At 43.6% G+C, this 19,696-nt stretch overlaps 1 protein-coding gene across 1 annotated transcript; it reads left to right on the top strand.

The window, feature by feature from the left end:
* Positions 1-5,464: 5,464 nt before the first annotated feature.
* On the top strand, positions 5,465-18,240 carry DACT2 (dishevelled binding antagonist of beta catenin 2). Its single transcript, XM_058801963.1, is given in 5 exon segments — positions 5,465-5,561; positions 5,564-6,030; positions 11,355-11,487; positions 12,915-13,202; positions 15,679-18,240. Coding segments are annotated over 5 exon segments (2,784 nt in total). The 3' UTR covers positions 17,478-18,240.
* Positions 18,241-19,696: the final 1,456 nt, after the last annotated feature.

Genomic DNA, 19,696 nt, shown 5'->3' with positions numbered 1-19,696 from the left:
TCACTTTAGAACTCTTCCGTCACATGGCAGAAGCACCCACCATTCAAATTTGGCATCTCATTCTTAGAGACACCGAAATTAACAGTTTCATTTATTTCCGAAGAGTCTTACACCAACTTTGTGTCCCTGAACACGTGGAGGTGCCACAACTCTCTGAGCACTGATCCCAGGCCAATCACACCCAGCCCATATGCCCCCCAGATACCTCTAGCTATGATCTGTTGTAAAATTTGATCTTTTGCAATTCAAATTATTTCCTAGTGCTTCACCTTCTTCCCTGCTAATTAGGATGCCAAGCCTTTTCAATAACACCAAATTGTATGACTTTTTTTTCTCCCCATTTTCAATTAGGCTTCCACATCCCCCTTTCTTTCTAAATAACTGATACCCTTGACCCTGTTTTCTGGCTTAACCCTTAGACTTCTGTCCCCAGACTTATTCTGACTACTGTGTGCCACTCTTTCTGCCTGCCTGACTCCTTCCATTCTGCATATTCTGTGCTTCTTGAGGACCCCATCTGTTCCACACTTGCTCATGTGCTTCCTCAGTTTGCCTATCTATCCACCAATTTATGGATAAGCACAAATTTTTAAGTGGTCCAAAATAAAGGACTTTTAGCTACAAAGATTTCAGTTGGAGGGCATAAACTGGAGAGAGACAAGAATAAGCACTTTCATGCTAAGCTTGTGACAGGCCTTAGCAACGCCTCCTCCCTCCTCCCTTCCCTGCAACCCCCACCACTTTGCTGGGAGTGTCACAAGAGAATCAATCTGCAACCCCATGAAAAATAAACAGAAATAAGCGCAAAAACAGATGGGCATCTCTTAATCCCTTGTAGCTCAAGACAGGATTTTACTCATGTTTTTAGAAGATTCCCCCTTCTAAAGATTTCCATCAGCTTAAATCTGGCTTTGTCGTAGAAGCTGTATCCATGAGAGCTACACTCTTCCTTCTTTTTCCCACTCCTCTACCATGTAAGCTATAGTTCAAAAAGTCATTTTTTTCAATTCAAAACAAATCCTCTGAATTCAACAAAGAGCCATTTACACCCGTGATTTGCTTCTTTCTAATTAAATAATCCTCAAGACATCAGACCTTAAGAAGAATGTTTTCAAAGGCAGCCGTTCTGCTAATTAGACAAAAGGCCTGAATGATGGCAATTTACTTAGAGTCACCTCAGAGAGGGACACACACACTATGATGTATTCTCATCTACTGCGTGCATGCAGCCTAAGGGTTTACTACACTTTCAGGATACTCTTAATGATTGAATTTAACATTTCCAAAAACTGGCAGAAGGCTCCAACCCACATTTTAACAGAAGCCTGTACTGCTAAGCAGTGCCTCAGTCTTTTTACATAAAAGGATATGCTCAGTACATGTCTTGGGCATACAAGGAAAAAGAGTGACAGGTACAAAAAATGCACTTTGCCTTATCTTGAGTAAGATAATGGCTTGAGTTAGACTTGGCTCAATCCACATGTGACTGTTCTGCATCCTCCAACTAACCTTCTAAATATCCACCAGATGTCAACAGCTGAGAGACCCCCTTAAACAGGGGGATAAAATCCCTTGCAGGATCAGTGGCAAAAATCTGGTAGGGTAGAACAACAGGATAACAAGAGGACACAGAGGCTGGCTAGTAAAGTTAGGATGCTGGTGGATGCACTGAGTTTCTGTCATGTCAAGGAACAGTCCTAAACAAATAGATTCATCCTCACCTACTGTCACACATGACAATGTCAATACAGTCTAAAAACACAACTGAAATACATAGAGTGAAGCCTAGGCAGGGAGACTTTATATTCCTACATAAGGAAATGCTACTGAAAACACCCTCTGAATTATTTTCACAGGAAAACATAAGCAAATGTGGGAAGCAAACTGCTATTTAGCTCTTGAAGTTGTGTGGTACACCAAAGCATTTTGTATACTTTGGACTTTATCCAAAGCAAACATTCAACTGCTTTTCTTTTAAACACATCTGGAGGTCAACAAATACTGTCCTTTCCCTAACATTAGTCCCACACAAACTGGCTAATATGCATCCACAAAGCAGGGAGTAAAGTAATATCTGTGGTCACACGAATTATCTGGCTTCAATTTCAATTCCTACCATAGATTTCCTGTTTGATCCTGTGTACAAGGGTTAACCTCTTTGTACATCTCCATCTGCCAAAGAGGGTAAATAACACCTGCCTCCTTTCTGGTAGTTTATGAGGCTCTGAGGGCATGTTTCTACCACAGGTGCAGGCACACCCAAGCTGTCTCCATATGAGGTGCACTTATTGTATTTCTCATTTTTCTGGAGATTCAAATTAGAATGCCCAGTGTTCAATTTACCAAAGTGCTGAGTGCTCAGAACTTGAAAAGAAGTTAAAGGGAGCTCTGTTTGGAACAATAAGATGGATATATGTTAACTGTATAACACTAAGTATGCTGAAAAAGAAGGCCAAAGGCATCTCCAGTGGGCACCCAAAATGAATGAACATTTCTGTAATGAAACTCAGTGCCTCAGGTCTTCCCTTCTTAAACAAGAGCAGCTTTATACCTTTTGGGATGTTGTAAAGACACCATTCATTCATTCATTCTTGCTGTAAGGCACTTAACAGCTAGAATGCTAAGTATAGTTTTAAAACACAAAAAAAATTCTATTAGCAAAGCATAGCTTAAATGACCAGCAGTAAATAAGGCATAGGTTGGAGCATGAGGACAGAGAACATTGAGCAGTATCTTTCATTCTATACACTTGCTGAGGAATAGAACCATGGAACAACACTCTGTAATAATATCATACGAATCAGAACTTAAATTAGCTTATGTAGAAAAATTGCTTTATTTCCTACTGTTTTGGTGTCTGATTTTGTAACCATATAATTCCTTCACTACAGCTTTTTTTCATTAAATTTCTTTAACTCAGGATCTGTAGGTGGAAAACAGAAATTTTATTCCAAGTCTTACATCAATCAAGAGCAATGTTTCTGAAATTAATGGAATTAAAATAATGTAAATGAAAAGTCAAACCTTTTGGTTCCTGAAAAGCGCAAGCAATATATAAGCATTTGGATTCAGTGTGCTAAAGTTGGGCAGCAAAACAAGGTGTTACATATAGACTGGTAACTTTTTTCAAGTAATTTTTAAAGTCTAGGGAAACTTTAGAGTATCAATATTGAAATTTCTTCTCTGTAAGTAATTAAGAATAGCAGAAATTTTCTAAGTCCCTGCTATGAAACTTTCCCTTTTGCCACTACCCTTCCCCCACATAATCACATGGTTTTAAATCTGGGGGCGATTCACACCTTTTATGTTTTCCCCCAGAAACCAGATAACACAAGGTATTTGTTGAGTATTCTGAAAAGATTAAGTGAAATCATAAGGGTTCTATGGAAGAAAGTAATCAGTATAACAGAGGAAATAATAAGGAAGCTGATTAAAATAAAGATACTGCTGTGATATAGCCCATTTGAGATTTCCTGTATGAAAAGATAAAAAGATGAAAGAAGAGGAAGAACAAAGAGCAAGGGATAACAGTTCCTTGGAAGGGAAAGAAGGAAAAAAAAGAAAAATGTATGACCTTATAATATCTAATTCTCCTAGCAAGTATATACTAAATGGTTGTTGCGTTGGTGACTCGTTTTTGGTCATGTTAGAACATGGTTTGAATAAAATAAGGAACTGCACTGTATGTCTGTTTTAACAAGTGCCAAACCAAGTGATTTACAAAAATGCTTCACTCCTCATACCTGCAATGGCATTTTGTAAAATTCTTGCCATGTGCTGCACAGTGATGGTTGTTTGGTTCTTTGCCCCCCTCCATCTGAGATGTGGCAGAACTTGATGCTGGCATTTGTCAGCACCTTCAAGAGCATCTCAGTGTTGAACTCAGTTTTTCATTCCACCTTGTAGATGAATAGTTCAGTCATGATGGCACTGAGGCATTGCTCTGCGCAGGTGAGCCCCATGAGAAGAATGGGTAAGGGAAAAAAGCAAAAAAGTACATAGAAAACAAACAAACAAACAACGTTACTAAGATGATGTCATACAAGTCATACCACATACACACTTTAACCAAGCACTGTGTGACCACCAGCCATTCTTGTTCCATCTGCAGCTGGAGACATTTGTGAATATTCCTACACAATTTGTCAGAGTAGGGCCTCTTGGGACCCCTTCTGACAAGCTCAGCTTTGCAGGGTAAATACTGTTCTCAAATCTTCAAGTTACAGGAAAATTGTTCAAAGTGACACAACGAAAGCAAGGCTTGGGTCTTACTGAGACTATCAAATGTGTTGCACAGGACTGTAAACAAACACGTGAATAATTCGCCCCTCTGCCCCCAGGAGGAGGTGGATTTGGCATTGCTCTAGTACTTCTAACTCTCCTAAAGCTGGAGACTGGTACAGGAAAAGATAAGCTGGCTGCAGTCTCAGTGGTGGACACAGCCACCCACACATGGTGTCGAGAAGAGACTATGTGACGAACAGATGACAGAGCAACTGGTTCCCACTCACCCAACTCCTGTCTCAGCACAAAGACAAGCAGCATTCAAATCAGAGATGCTAGCTCTTAAAGATATGCCACAATTTGAAAGGAGGATAACCATGGACAGATGGGCTTTGCATGTGATCTCTGCTTCATGGAGAACAATACACCTTCCCTGACATTACGTCAATCAAGAGTCTGGCACACAGTGATCTTGGGGTTTGTAGATTTCTGTGTAGGCAGCAGAAAAGTTCTGTCTCCTGTAGCATAGTCTCTACTGTGCTCATCAGACTCTTGCTATCAGGGTTTCTTGTCCCCTACTGCATCACTACTGATTATGCATTCTGTCTCTGAAGGAGCTGCAGCTGTCCGTCTGGGGAGCTTTAAATGCTGGCATTTCTTGGTAGCAACGGCACTACAGTCTTGAATTTCCATGGCCAACTCTGTTTTCATGTCCCATTCAAACCATGTCCTGAGCCCTTCAAATGACTTTAGGGGGGAATGAACTACACATTGACCTCACAAGACAGAATTCTGCCCTGCTTCCAAAGTGAGAATCAACAATTCATTGCAAGACAGCGAACTTGTGCAGTGAGATCCCAATTGGGTCGGTTTCTGGAGAGCAAGATGAGTGCCAGTGTGCCTGGCAGGAGGCACCACCAGCCAGGAGGAGAAGGGATAGAGTCACAAGCACCACGTTCTCGCGAGGGAAGCCTTGTTATACCCGCGAGCTCTCTTCGCACCATATCCTCGCATCACTTTAATTTACAGCGGCAGCATTAGGACGACCGGCTCGGCTCCGGTCTCCGCAGCATCTCCGGGGACCGCTCCCGGCCGAACGGGCGCTCTCACCCCGGCTCTCCTCTCTGTGCCGGTTCGCCGGCCCATGTCTCTGCCAGGAGAGGGCGGGCACCCCATCCCTTTTGGCTGCTGGGGCGGAGGACGAGGCGCGGGCAGCCCCCGGGCAGAGGCAGGGACAGGGATGGGGCAGGCAGGAGCCGCCCCCGCGCGGGGCGGAGGGAGCGCTGGGTACTGGCTCCTCGCCCCGCGTATCCACCCGGGAGGTGGCCCCGGCGCTGCCTGAGCCGCAGCCGCTTCCCTTCGCTCCCGCCCTCCCTCTCTCCCTCCCCCGTCCCCACCTCTCCTCCAAAACCGCAGGAGTCGCTACGGCTCCGCTTCACTCTCTCCGGTGCCAGCGGCGGCGGGGGGCGAGGGGCCCTCAGCGCAGGCACGGCCCGGGGCGGGAGCAGCCCCGCATCGTCCCCGCCGCCCCCCTGCCATGGCCGGTGTCGCGGCCCAGCGCTGACGATGCTGCTGGGCGCCTCGCGGCCGGGCGGCTGGGATCGCAGCCGGGTGGGCGAGAGGCTGCAAGCGGCCCTCGCCGGCCTCCAGGAGCTCCAGGTGCTTCGGGAGAAGCAGCGGGAGCTGGTGCGGGCCGCCCTGGCCATGCCGCAGTGGCCGGCGGCGGGCGGAGAACAGCAGCCCCTGTCCGCCCACAGCAAGGAGCACCGTCTGGAGGTCACCCTCTCCGCCCTGAAGGAGCAGCTGGTAAGGGACCGCAGTGCGCGGGACGCCGCGCTGCCCGGCTCCGTGAGCCCAGCCGCGGTGCCGAGCGCGGCGGACGGAAGCGCCCCTGGGCTGTCAGACACCCGGCTCCCCTTCGGGAGCCGCCGGCGCCGTGCCGGCACCGAGGGCGGGCGGGGCGCTGCAGCCGCGGCCCCTGCGCTGCTCCCCCCCGCCGGCCGCGGTTCCTCCGCGGGCAGGGGCGGTCGGGGTCGGGCGAGCCCCGCCACAGCCGCTGTAGCGGGCGGGCGCTGCCGCGGCTCAGGCGGGGCGAGCCCGGGCCGCCCGGAGCGGGCACTGCCGGCGGCGGGCGCCGTGCCAGCGGGAGCGCTGGGGAGAAGTTGTTAACCCGGCACCGCTCATTCATCGGAGCCGAGGAGTAGGCGATTATTAACTTCAGTAACAGAGCGCTCAGCTCTCAGTGGCAGCAGCCGTTTGCTTAGGAGATCAGAGACACGCGGGCTGGGATACACCTGCACAAGCGCTCGGGGCTTTGGGTGCGTGGGTGCGCGCACACCTCTGCGCCTACCCCCGGGAGCGCGCACCGCTGAGCGCCCGCGGGAGCCCATCCGCCGGGAAACGCTTCGTGGGACGGCAGTACTTTGTTCTGTCCATGGATTGCCTGATCAAAAGGCAGGAATAACTGAATGCCAGACCTTGTATTTGAAGTGCTGCACCGGCCACTTACACAGAGGTTTTTTTGAAACTAAAAAACAATTCTGATTTGTAGCTGAACCGAGTTTCATAGCTGAGACAATAATCAAAGGGTAAAGGGCTTTAATCTCTAGTATAGGCAATTACACACTTCAGTAAACTCAGACTTAATTCAGAATCCTTTCCCTCGCTGTACTGGTGCAAGTCTTGGCCCTCAGTTATCCATCAGGTGTGAAAACAGAAGGGCTGTTCACTCTCCGTAGGCAGCTTTCTCAGGCAGCACCTCAGGATAAAATGGGCTTTAACCTTCAGGGAAACCTAGCCACCACTGTGTGGAAACACAGCGATGGGCATGTCTTGATTAAATTACGAAAATACAAGACAAATGGACAGCCAGCCACTTGATTACCCGTCATTGATAGTCTTAAGTAATGGTTCTACTTTTTTTTTTTTTTTTTTTAATTGAGCAAAAGAATTTAAGGCATTTATTGCCTGTTTGAGGCCAGTGGGGTAACAGAATCGCACAATGAGCTCTGGTCATAGGGACTGTACTTTTCGTGTCTGCTGTCCTGCTATAATTACTCATTTGTCGTAATATTTTTCAAATAAAATATTAAAATAGAAGATGAATTTGTCAAGATTTTACTTGCCCCTTACAAGGCTGGCTTTTCAAGAACATGGGAGAAACTAGCTATTAAAATGGAAGGAAAAAGAGGCTGCCCTTTAGAAATGCAGTTGAGTGGACTCAAGAATAACTCTGCACACCTCCAGAGAGGGACGAATTTCACCAGTAGGTGCCAGTGCAATTATAGGAAACGTGTCTCTTGGGATGCCTGGGAGGGAAGTGTTCATAAAGATTCAGGATGACTCAGAAGTACATAAATCCAGGTACAGGTTCTTCAGCAAAAATACAGTTGTGCTTAAAGTAGTAATACAGAGCTCTTCTGATTGACCCGTGGCTGCTGGAGGCTTTTCAAACTGTACTGTTCAGGCCTCCTGGTAGCTTTATTGGTTTTTTTCCCCCTGCAAATTGCAGATATGTATCTGAGTAGAGGTACATACCTCAGATTTCCTTAATAGCAAAGTAAACCCAGTTGAAAATGGGCTTTTCACAGTCATTTTAGAAGCAGTTCACAGATCTAGGATCTCAGTGACCACAGGCTGAAAACTTTCCCAGTGACTCATGAGCGATGTATTGCACTCAAAACCCATGAAAGTTCTGTTCATGATTGCAGGAAATGAAGTTAAAATTGAAAACAACAGAAAATGCAAAGCACAGCATTACTCAAGGAGTGATGCATCTTCAGTAGCAGCAACAACTGTTGTTGTTGGCCCATGGAGGGTACAAAATGTGATTGCTGCTTTATAAGCTTTCAGATTGAGAAACTCATTAACAGTGTAAATGTAACATTGCCTTGCAGTGCATCTTGCTCCAGATTTCAAGGAAGACTGTAGCCCTGAGCTTTAGTGTGGTCACAGTTTAATTCATAAAAAGTTTGGTCCTCACAACATAGAATGAGAAAGCTGTGTCAGCTGAAAGTGGCTCAAGGCATCTTAGCAATGGAAACAAGGCAGATAAAAAGTCAAGCCAGGCTTCTTCTATAATGGTAGGGTAAGAAAGAGGAGAGCAGAGGCAGAAACCTTAAGGACTTGATCTGACTACTGGGAATAGTAGAGCAGAGCCATCAAATGCCATAGACTCCACGTGTGGATGCCATTCCAGAATCTCAGTCTCTTCCCCAACAACATTTACCAGAGACAGTGATCAGCTGGCCTTCTAGCACTCTGCTCTAGGCACTCTGCTACCCCTAACAGTCGTGCCCTTTTTGCCGACCAAGGTCGTTTCTGACAACTGCAAATTACTACAGCACAGGCAGGGTCAATTCTGTAGCAGAAGAGGAGCAGAGTTAAGTGATGCCACCCACTATTAGAGATCCTGAAGGTGCTAAACTTCTCTTAGCCAAACATCATGGTGACAAAGAGGAAAGAGATGCAAATTCAGGCTAATGCAAAGAAAGAAATCCATTATTGTTGTCAGTGTAAGTGGATATCGAAGCTTGCAATATCCAGTATGTTCTCAGCTCTTTCCTCAGAGGACATATTTATAAACCTTATTTTATTTTATTTGAATCTGATTATTTTGTTTTGCAAGCTTTCAGGTGGTTTATGATGTTATAAAAATGTGAGAAGGGACACATTATACTGAATAGATAAAAACAAACAGTTGGTACCCCGCATTTTACACAGGGTTTTTTTTCCCTTTAGGTAATTTTAAATAAAAGAAAACATCTTTTAAACCAGGGACTTAAGTGGGTGGTACGGTGATACTCCAGATTTGCCTCCCCAAAACTGTAGCCCATTGATAGTACATGTTGACTGGGAAAGTTTGGTCCCACACTGTGCAGTGTCCAGTAGTCTTCACAGCTGCATTGCCCCAAGCAAACAGACAACTTTACATGCAAGGTTTTGTCACATGTAAAATTCATGTGGTGAATAGAGGAAGAGTGTATTTAGGGGTTACTGTTTTGAGTGCTGCCCAGTGTGGGTATTGGAGCGATAACAGCTTGAAACAAACACACCGGAAAAGTCATTCTTATCCAAATGGTTTGAGGAATGCCTCTCCTCTTAGAGTGCAGAAGTAGTTAACTGAAAGATCAAAGCTGGGTCAGTGGCTGGAAACATGAAAACCCAATGGTGTGAGGCACCATAAAAGGGTTAAAAACGATGATGTAAATCATGTGTGTTGGTTAAAATGCTGTGAAAGCGCAGACAGAACCTGGAGGTATAATAAATAATGTTTGAATACCTGAGAGCCTTGTGGCCTCTCTGTCATTAATCAGAAACCACAGACTGAGGGATTGGCTGGCAAAACATTAATCATTAAGCAATTAATTCCAGCCCTCAAAACAGAACTTTATGATTTCCTGAGTAGGTGGGATTGAAGAAGACATGGCATGGTTTTGCTTTTTTACCACAAAATAAAGAAGTACTGAGGAGGTCGTACATCCATCATTCAGATGGAATAGAAAATCTCCTTTACTATCCATTTCTTCCCCTCTTTTTTGTTTATGTGAAACAGGAAGAGGGAAATCAGGGAAAATCACTCACTGTGGATTTCCCTAGGAAGCAGTAATGAGCCTCTTGAGTTTAAACCTTTCTAGATGTGTGACTCTAACAAAAAGGGCTTTATCTCTTGTGTCTTATATGTTCCTCCGGTCCTCTTTAAAAGCATGCTATAAATAGATTTTTTTTTTCTTCTCAGCAGCATCACCAGCCTCAAGAGTTCTCTTGTGAAACTCAGGGCATATGAATTTTTTTCTTACAATTTCTAATAATTTACTGATTACCTTAGGATCTTAGCTTTTTTTTCTTTTAATATTTATAGGTATGGAGAAACCTATGCAAATGTTAAAAACTGAATAATTCCTACAAAAGGAAGGAGGTAAAAACATGTGCATACCAATCTTGATTTTCTGTATGTCATTTAATTTTAAGATACTTTAATTGGTTCAAAGGACATAGATTTTTTTATTTTTATATATTTGAGGTTGGAAATGCTGCTAGAGCTTCCACTTGTGTTTTTAAATATGAAATGAACACATAAAGAAGAATTTTAATAATGTTTTTCTTACCATTACTGAGTTGAAACCCATCACCTTGAGGGCTGAGCGCAACTTTACCATCAACTTCAAGAGACCACCTTTCTATAAAGTACTGTAGGATGGATGGTGAGGTGTGATATAATTAGAAGCTGCCTAAATAGTGGCAGGGCTTTAGATAACTTGGCAGGTGCCACGTGAGAAGTTTGTGACAGAAACCAACTGTGGTTCTTTGGCTGGTGCCTCGCGCCTGGCCATCTGCCGTGCCAAGCTGACGGCATAAACACTGGGGGAGCAACTGCAGGAGCTGTTACCTCAGATCAGCCTGGTCACTGGCTGCAGTAGGCAGCACATCTAGTTGCTGGCTTCTGAAGGATTATTCATCATTTGTTTTAAACACAGTAATTTCCCCACCATATTCAAATGCCACCTTCTCCTTCCAGGAAATGGGTGGAGATATCTGGCCACAAGACAAGCAAGGAAAACCTGCAGTAAAATAGATGTCACAATTCTTGCATTGTATCCTTTCAACTATAAAGACGTGTCATCAAAGCCAAGGATTTTACTGGAGTGGGCATGCTGCCTTTACTTGGTAGGGCAGTAAGATGCCTCAGCCACAGTGGTTTCCTTTCATCTGGCAGATCTTAAGAGTCCCTGCAGACAATCCATAATATTTACATCTTCTTCTGGCTCAGATCCAGCATATGGCAACGTGTAGCACAATAAGGATATGTTAAGTTAAAAGACTTCTGTCATATTTAGAGGTACAGTTCCTGCCATGGGTATAACAAAAAAGCCAAAGGTTAAAGTACCTTCAGAGTGAGTTTTGAGAACATGTTTAGCTGGGCAGAAGACAATGTATATGAAGAAACAAAATGTTTTGTCCTTGTCCATTAGGTCAGTCTCATTAGAGAGAGCCAACTGCAACAGTCCCTAGCTAAGGAAAACACTTCATGAGAGTAGAATCTTGCTGACACAGTTGGCCTGAATTCATGCATTGCTGCTGAGATTCTAACTGTGATTATTCTTCATTTCTTCCTTCTTGCCTTGATTTAGTCTCGTTTGAGGAGACAGGATGTTGGCTTGAAAAGCCACTTGGATCAGCTGGACCAGCGAATAAGTGAGCTGAAATTGGACGTCAGTAAGACCTCCAGTGAATACTTGGATAGTGACAGCCGGCCCAGCTCAGGTAATGTGCACTTGGCTGTTTATTCCCAGGAGTATGGTGCTAGGAGAATTGAAGAGTGTCAACTGCTAAGCAAAACTAACTCTCTGTATTAGTTGGTCAGAAACAGTGCCCCATGGCTGAAGTGGGTAATAGTCATCTGGCACAGCGTGGGCTCACAGAGCTGCTAGGAATTTCCCTGCAAACTTGATTTAGTTAGAAAGAGCTCACTCACTCAAATGATCTTTGTGGATTATTTAATATTTTTTTTAATGAACCTTGTAGCCACACATGGAAGGAGAAGGAGACAGATTTACTTATTAATTACCTTGTGCAGTGTAGAATGACCATTGGTAAAATGGCTAGACTACTTAAAAGAAGTGGAGACCAATATCAACACTCTGCTTGTATCCAGGGAGGATTCTGAACCTCACTAGGGCTTTGAATATCACCATTGCAGTGCTCCTGTCAAATGAATTTATGTAGAAGCAAAACAGCACTATTAAAAGACACTGAGAAAAACTACCCCTACAGAGTAAAGCTCTCATGGACAGAAAGATACTGGGTATCAAGTTTCTGGTCTGATTCACAGAGAGAGCTGTACTTCAGACTTTTGTAGCTAGGATGTCTGTCAAAACTGGTTTCTGTTATCTAGTCAAACACAATGAAAGTAGCTCTTTTAAACAGAATTTTTGCAAAGCCTCAAGTCTTCAGTGAGACAAGGAGTTGTTTTTGTTTTTTTTTAATTAAACATACATATTTGTAGCCTGGTACTTAAAAGGCATGTAAAATGTGCAAGTTTCTGTTGTGTGTTTAAGTTCAGGAGTTGTTCACTTAGGCACAGTTCAAAAGAAAATATTCCTTCTCTGTTATAGAGAGGAATAATAAAATTTAATACCTTGAATTTATACAAAGCCTTTTTTAATGCTTCCACAATTACTGGAAATTATCTCAATAGCTGGAGAGAGAAGGTAGTCTCCATTCTCTGCCCTTAGACATTCCAGTTGTTATAGACTTGGCAGCTCTGATCACAGGGTAGTTTTGCTCTGTCCAATCCACTCATCTAATCCGTGCTTGTATGCACCTAGTACAAGTTACAACAGTGTCAGAGGGCCCTGTCTTACAGAGGGCCCAGTTGCATCATAATCCCCAAAGAGATTCCCCAGTGAAGAACTGGGCATGATGGTGCAGCACTTCATCCCATCCCACCCTCAGAACTAAGCAGGCATGTGTGTGCCAAGCTGGCTCAGGGCCTAAGTAAATATGCAGAAGCCCAGTAAAGATTAGTTGAATTAGAGTATACCTCTGCTAATGTTACCTTAATAAATGATAATAAATTAGGCTTGTGGCACATAGCAAATGAAGATCTATTTTATTCTCTGCACTTTTCTTCTACAGAGCATGTTTAGTTGCTGTAAATATGAAATATCCTATTTATTTTTACTCTGCAGGATTCTACGACCTGAGTGATGGTGGTTCTTGCTCACTCTCCAATTCTTGCACCTCTGTGTACAGTGAGTCCATCTCCTCCTCCCACACCAGTCTCTTACCCAGCTCTCAGCACCCTAAAGCAAGGCTCAGTGTGTTCGATTACCGACCCAAGTCTGCAGATGAAACCACTGTGCACACCACCAGCTTCCAGCAGCAGGGAGCCTATGGCAGCGATGGATGTCGGATTGCAGCCAGCCGAGATGTTTCTGGGACTCCTGCCAGGTCCAGACCAAGGCCAGTTTCCACAGGTAATTTACAGCAGAACTGGGTACTTCATTCAAGAGAAGGGCAGATTCCTGGTTATTGCTCTTAGGACCTTGTTTAGTCATGTGTAATCAATATTTAGTTGTCAGTTTCAATACACAAAGTGAGAGTGGATCAAAATCACAGAGCCAAACTATTTACTGTCCCACTTCCCCATGTCTTCATACTCCAGATACTTTTAAACAGTAACAAATAATAGAATCAATCAATAAAAAATATGTGGGTCACACAGGAACAAAATATGTGGGTGAGACAGGAACAAAGGATCTATGCATTTAGAAATGGAAAAATACTCTCTGAGATAAAATTGTAAAGACTATTGAGATATTTTTTTTAAGTTTCAGTATTTTAAATACCTTGTGTGAAAGTGCAGGGATGCATGAAAGATTTCAAGTAAACTCAAAATTCCCTATTTACACAAATTAATGTTGAGTCACACAATGACTCTTTCTCGTAATTTATGATGTACAATTAGGGACAAAAAATGCCAAAAGTTAATTGACTATCTAGGGAGCAGTCATGAGCCTAAAAATTGATCAGCCATGAATTTGCATCATACCTTTAACAAAATGGACAAGTCTGTTAATATTTTAGATCTCTTCTTTGCCTTCTGTAAAGTGACATTGTATCACTTCTTATTACAGCTTCTTCCATAGCCTCAAAGCAACCTGGTGTTAGAGTGATCCAGCTAGATGTGTAGCACTTCCATTATAGAACATATCATAGAACACACACAACACAGGGAAGCTATGGGGAACATAATTTCAAGTACTTTGCCACTCTGGAATCATTCCTACAGCTGCTTGACCTGATCTTACCTCTGGCTTGGAACAGAAACAAAGACCACCTATTCTATACGTAGATGTGTAGACACACCTGAAGGGATGGCAGTAATTACAGCATAAAAGCAAAGTCTTCTCAAGGCTTGTCAAAGGCTGGGGATGAAGCTGAGCTTAATGACCCATGGCTTCCATGTTCAGATTGCAGACATTTTTCTCTCTCAGAAGCTTTCCTGCCTTGAGACATGTTGCTGAGACTCCAGGAGCTTTATGTTTGTTTTTTTTTTTTTTTATATAGACTAGCACAAAAAGGGATAGCTGATACTGAGCAGGGGTATGGGAGAGAGACTGCAGACCTCCTTCAGCCCTTCTTCATGGCTAAAGCCTCTTACTGCCTTCACAGTGAAAAACAAAAGTAATGGGGTAGTAGTGGGTATAGCTTTGAAGAAACAATTCTTATAAAGTTGACCACATTGCAGGAAGTGAAGCAAGATTTTACTTCAGAAAATTGTCATTTGGAGAGAGGAAGAAATTTCTCTTTTCCTCAGAGGAAATTGCAAGTACAGACCAATTGCCTTTTCTTTCATTGGCAAGCAGAAAGCTTGCTGAGACATTGCAAGCACAAGGTGCTTTTGACTCCTTCCTGGTTTGTTTGCAAAAGAGCGCAGCATTACACACTGCCAACAATTTCCTAAAGAATTTTTGTTATGAAATTAGGTTGTTAGGTTGTCAGTCCAACCTTTGTTGTGGCAGGTCTGTACATGGGTAGGACACTGCAGACCACCCCTGAATTTTGCGGTCTTTTAAAAGCTTGCTGTGACAGGACATAGATGGTCATCAAGTGACTGTTCACATAGTTTGTGAATAATGTGGTTAAATGGGATAGTTGAGTTCGTGATAGCATGAAGCACCCATGAAATTGGTTAGCTGAGGATTTGTTGGCACTAAAGTCTGCATTGTAGTACAGAGAAATTCCAAGCTAACTGGTTCCAGAATTCTTGATCCCAGAGGTAACGCAGCACCATTGTGCTCTGTTGAATGACATGTCTGGATGGAGCAACCTTTCTTCACACAAGAACACAGCCTCCCCTCTCTGTGCTCAGGAGATGCTGCTGGGAGGAGGGGGCTGCAGTCAAGAAGAGTAAATTACAGCAATCTTGACAACACTCCAAAAATAGAAGAGATAGGAGTTGGTGTCTATAAATGTCATCTTCAGGGACTACACTTCCCACGTGCCTGAGTAGTTAGCCTTAGATTTTATTCCTCTGTGAAAATAAAGATTCTTCAGTTCAGTCTTCTATGACTTCTCTGCCAAGAACTAAAAATAATGCTTGGTTTTGTCTAGTTGGGTTCCTGCTGGTCTGTGACATTTTAGGGCTTTTTTGTATATTGCACGGATGTACTTTCTAAGTAAAAAAGTCTGAGTAGTACAGTTTAAATTTTCTGCAAAGGTAAAAGTTTTACTATTTGCATTAAAAGGCATTTTAAATTCTGTTATGCTTAGGTGATAAAAGCTTTAAAGTAATTCATTGACCTTGGAAGACTGAAATTACTTTCTTTATCCATGCTACTGATTTTAGTAAAAGCTATCACATCTCTGATATATCACTTCTGGCATGAACCGGGTTGAATGTAATTGTCTATGATTTAGTTAGGTTGTTTATTTTCATCCACCATATAGGTGACTTGGAAAGACTCATTCCAGCGGACACTAGATTTCAGAAAGAAATGGATCCCAAATCCATGTTGCCTCAGTGCCATAATGGAGACATGCACTTGCTCAGCATCGATCCCAAATTCCAGAATGACTTGGTCTCCAAGAACGGCATTGATGTGTATCCTTACCCAAGCCCCCTCCATGCAGTCGCTTTACAAAGTCCCCTTTTCTCCCTGGTGGGAACATCCCCAAAATCAGACTTCCAAGCTCCTCCCAGCAAACCTATGCCTAGTACAACAGGTCCCAGCTTGATTAAGACTAGGCCAACCACTGAGGTCAAGCCGGGGGGTTACATCAATAAATTGCTGCAGCTGACGAGATGCAAAGGGAGCAGTCGGGCTGAGACCAGTGAGTGGGTTTCACCAAAGAGCCAGCCAGCTGCAATGCACCAGAGACTCATTATAACCCCCAGCGCCGGTGGGCTGAAAATTAACAGCAGCAGTAGCCAGCTGGAAAAACAGATGAGTTCTCTGGAGAGTAACAAAGCTGAAGGGAAGCTGTCAATAGAGGTGCCAGAGGGGGAGTGTGCCAAGCAGCAGGTGACCATGAGCTGTATGAATGAAGAACAGTCATCCACTCGGCCTGACACAGAGCCATCAGCTATGAATAGTTGTTATCCTGCCAAGTCAGCAGCAAGGGGCCCTCCTCTGGCAGAAGAAACGGAGAGCAGCATGGAGCGCAGTTTGTCCTACTCACAGCTGTGTCAAGAGGACTCTAGCCCAGACACCTGGAATGCTAAAGCTGTCCCACCCAAAAAACTGCCCATCAAAAGGTGTGGCAATGCCAAATTGTCTTACACTGGGGGTCATGAACGAGTGACACGAGCTGAGTTTGTCCATGCTCAATTTGTCCCTGCAGAATCCCATCAAGTCCGGGTAAAGTTTGCCAGCTCCAAAACAAAGGCAGTGAAGATAAAGAGGAGGAACAGTGAAAAGGTCGTTCGGCCTGGGAAGCAAGCCTTCTGCATGGAGAAGGTGAGAGGGCCTCATGGGGCCACCAAGCTGCCTGTTGAGTGGAATCAGCTCCAAAGACCACAAGGAATGAAGACCCTCATGCGCAGACCTTCATATTCTGGAGACATGGCTGGCAGATCATGCTCGGAATCCAGTCTGTTCCCAGTGCAGGTCAGGCTCCCCACTGTGCCATCCAGGCCAGAGCTCTATGGAGCCTCTGCCAATGCGCTGTATTCCCTGGAAGCAGCTTGTGCAGACACAGGCAGCAGGAAGAAGCAGCGCAAGTGGCAGTCCACAGTGGAGATCTCTGCCAAGGCCCAGCCGGCCGGCCTGGCTCACAGCTTTGGCCTGGGAGCGCCGAGGCAGCCAGCGAGGAGAGCTGGCGTCCTGCGCAGCGTCAGCACGAGGGCTCGCTCCAAGGGGCAGCCGCACGGAGATGGTGCCAAGAGCGAGTCAGACCACTCCGAGTACTCTGCAGAGTGCGCCTCCCTCTTTCACTCCACCATCGCAGAGACCAGCGAAGGGGAGGTCAGCGATTTCACAGCCAACCGGTTCGGGGACAGCGAGTCCAGTGAAGGCGACTGGGATGGCAGCAGTAACAGTAGCAGCCTTGCTCTTGACTATGATGAGGGGGATGAAAGTGAGCTGATTTGGCCTGAAGGTTCAGTCAGACAATCCGTGACTGTCCAGACTTCTTCCAAGCCTATTCCTCCAGTGCCCAAAATCTGTCGCATCAAAGCTTCAAAGGCACTGAAGAAGAAGATAAGGAGGTTCCAACCTGCCTCTCTGAAGGTCATGACCATGGTGTAAGGGAGAGCAAGCATCTATTTCTTACAGTGAGACATCCTGCTGGATGTCTATTTGCATTTGCAAAATAAAAGGACTTTCTTAAAGGAACTGTGAATAATCCCTGAGTCTGCACAAGGGATCTTGTTTGTTTATGGCTGAACATAAATGTCACTGTATGTAAATCCCTCTTTTGCCATTTATTCTGTAAATATGAAACTCTGTGTATATTATGTGATGACTTTTTTAATTATCCAAAAGGGTCACCATGGTGAAAATGAAAACAACCTCCCCTGTAAGATTTTACAGGCAGGCCCTTGGTGGTTTTTTAACCATATGCACCCACAGAATCAGTCCAGACAGAAAGACTTGCTAAGAAGAAAGTATACTTCCCTCTTGCAGTCTGATGCCTGTATTAACCATCTAGCTGTTATTGCGGTCATATGGAAAATCTCTGTTTCCTACAGTTTTATTTTATTTCAGATCAGCCATCCCATACCGTCTCCCAAACACTGGGAGGATGAATCTGTTCTTCCATAAAAACATAGTATGCTTAACCAAGAAGGCAAGTGTATTTGTGAATGAGAACAAGACTTCAGTTTGCTTCCTTTTTTTTTTTTCAAAATAGCATTGGGTTGTTTTTTCAACCCCCCTCTTTACAATGTTCCATGTTATTGTTCATTTGTTGAATGGATGAAAGAACATGAGGGCCACATGCCACAGTGTGTGTTTAGCTGGGACTGAAATAATAGCTTTGTTCCTGAAGTTGCAAACTCAATAAATACTATTTAAGGTACTGAAAATTATGCTTGTATGACTTTTTAATGTCAGAAAATTATTCTGGTCTCTGATATGAAATAGTTCTGTGTTTTTATGATCACTGTGCAGAGGGGTTCTTTTCTATATTCAGAGGATCACTGTAGCTCAGTAAGAACCAGGGTCTGCTCACCCTCTGCCTCAGGAAAGCTTTTTCAGCCCCTGATTCTAAATGAAAGAATTTGAAAATGGTGTTTTTATTGAGAACAGGGTAGTGTTTAACTGACTCACCTAAAGTGATGCAATTTTTTCAGAAGAAACTCTTAATTTAAAACATATATTTATGTATATGTAATGTGTTTTGAATGTATTTAAGGGCACTGATGTGAAGCTTTGTATCAGTGTCTAAATTGAAGAAGTAATTTTGTGACTTCTTCACAAAATGAATTTTTTGTGTTCAGACAAGCAGTCCTAATTCTTTCCCCTGAGCACGGCAATCTGGAAGCTGTGCTGAAGTTCACCCTGAATTTACAAAAGAGCAGGTATTATCCACCTGCCCTATTTCAGTGCTCAGTCTGAGTACATTCCCAGCCTAGGAGATGTAGGCATTACCTCATTCAGCTGCTTGAACTGAATCTGAAACAAAAGGTAAGTGCTTTGCAGAAACTGGGTAAAAGAGTGATTGTTTACTCCAAGGATTCAGTAGCCAACAGAAATATTGAAAGACAACTTTCAGCCAATGCCTTCTATTTGGAAGCTGTTTCATATTTTGAAACTACTCAATTTTCAAATAATTTGTGGAAAATTAATAAAGTAAAAGGTATGTAAAGTCATTTAATTAAAGTATTCTAAATAGCACATATCATCTTTACTATAACTAGGAAAGCATTACATTTTAGTCAGTGGAATATGTTTGAACATTTTTTCATTGTTCCAAGAGTATTGGACATAGTCACTCTGGAAGGATTAATTGGAGAAATTCACAAGTCTGGCAGTGGTTTCTTGTTCAGCATGTCTAACAACAGAACAAACAAAATAGTGATTTATACTTTGTTGACTTTCTACACCATGAAAGGATCCTTTTTTCCATTTACACAAAAGGTTTTATTTGGGGGAGTGTGTCAAAAGTTACATATGATCTTTTAATCCAGGGATTTTCTGTGTTGGGGTGGGGTTTATTGGTTAGGTAGGAATTTTGAGGGTGTTTTTTTCATAAAGGAGGAAATTGTTCTTAAGTAGAAAAATGCTCTGGGTAGGAGTGTTCTGAAACCTGGTAAAATGTGCCACCCAGTAGCTCCCTGCCTTTTTATCGGAGTAAGCTCAAACAATAAGTTTGTGGTCCCACAACTCAGTAAATCCTGCTTTAGGGCTGTTAATACTCCGTCAGAAACGTTGCCAGACACATGATGAAAGTGCTGATACAGAATGAATTTGGGCTGCCAATTCAAATAAAGAAAAATGATGACTTAATTTTGTACTGACAGGTT

The sequence above is a fragment of the Ammospiza caudacuta genome, chromosome 3 (genome assembly GCF_027887145.1).
Source record: "Ammospiza caudacuta isolate bAmmCau1 chromosome 3, bAmmCau1.pri, whole genome shotgun sequence".
In the NCBI taxonomy this organism is placed as follows: domain Eukaryota; kingdom Metazoa; phylum Chordata; class Aves; order Passeriformes; family Passerellidae; genus Ammospiza; species Ammospiza caudacuta.
The sequence above is the reverse complement of the archived record's forward strand: the minus strand, read 5'-3'. Positions and strand labels throughout refer to the sequence as shown.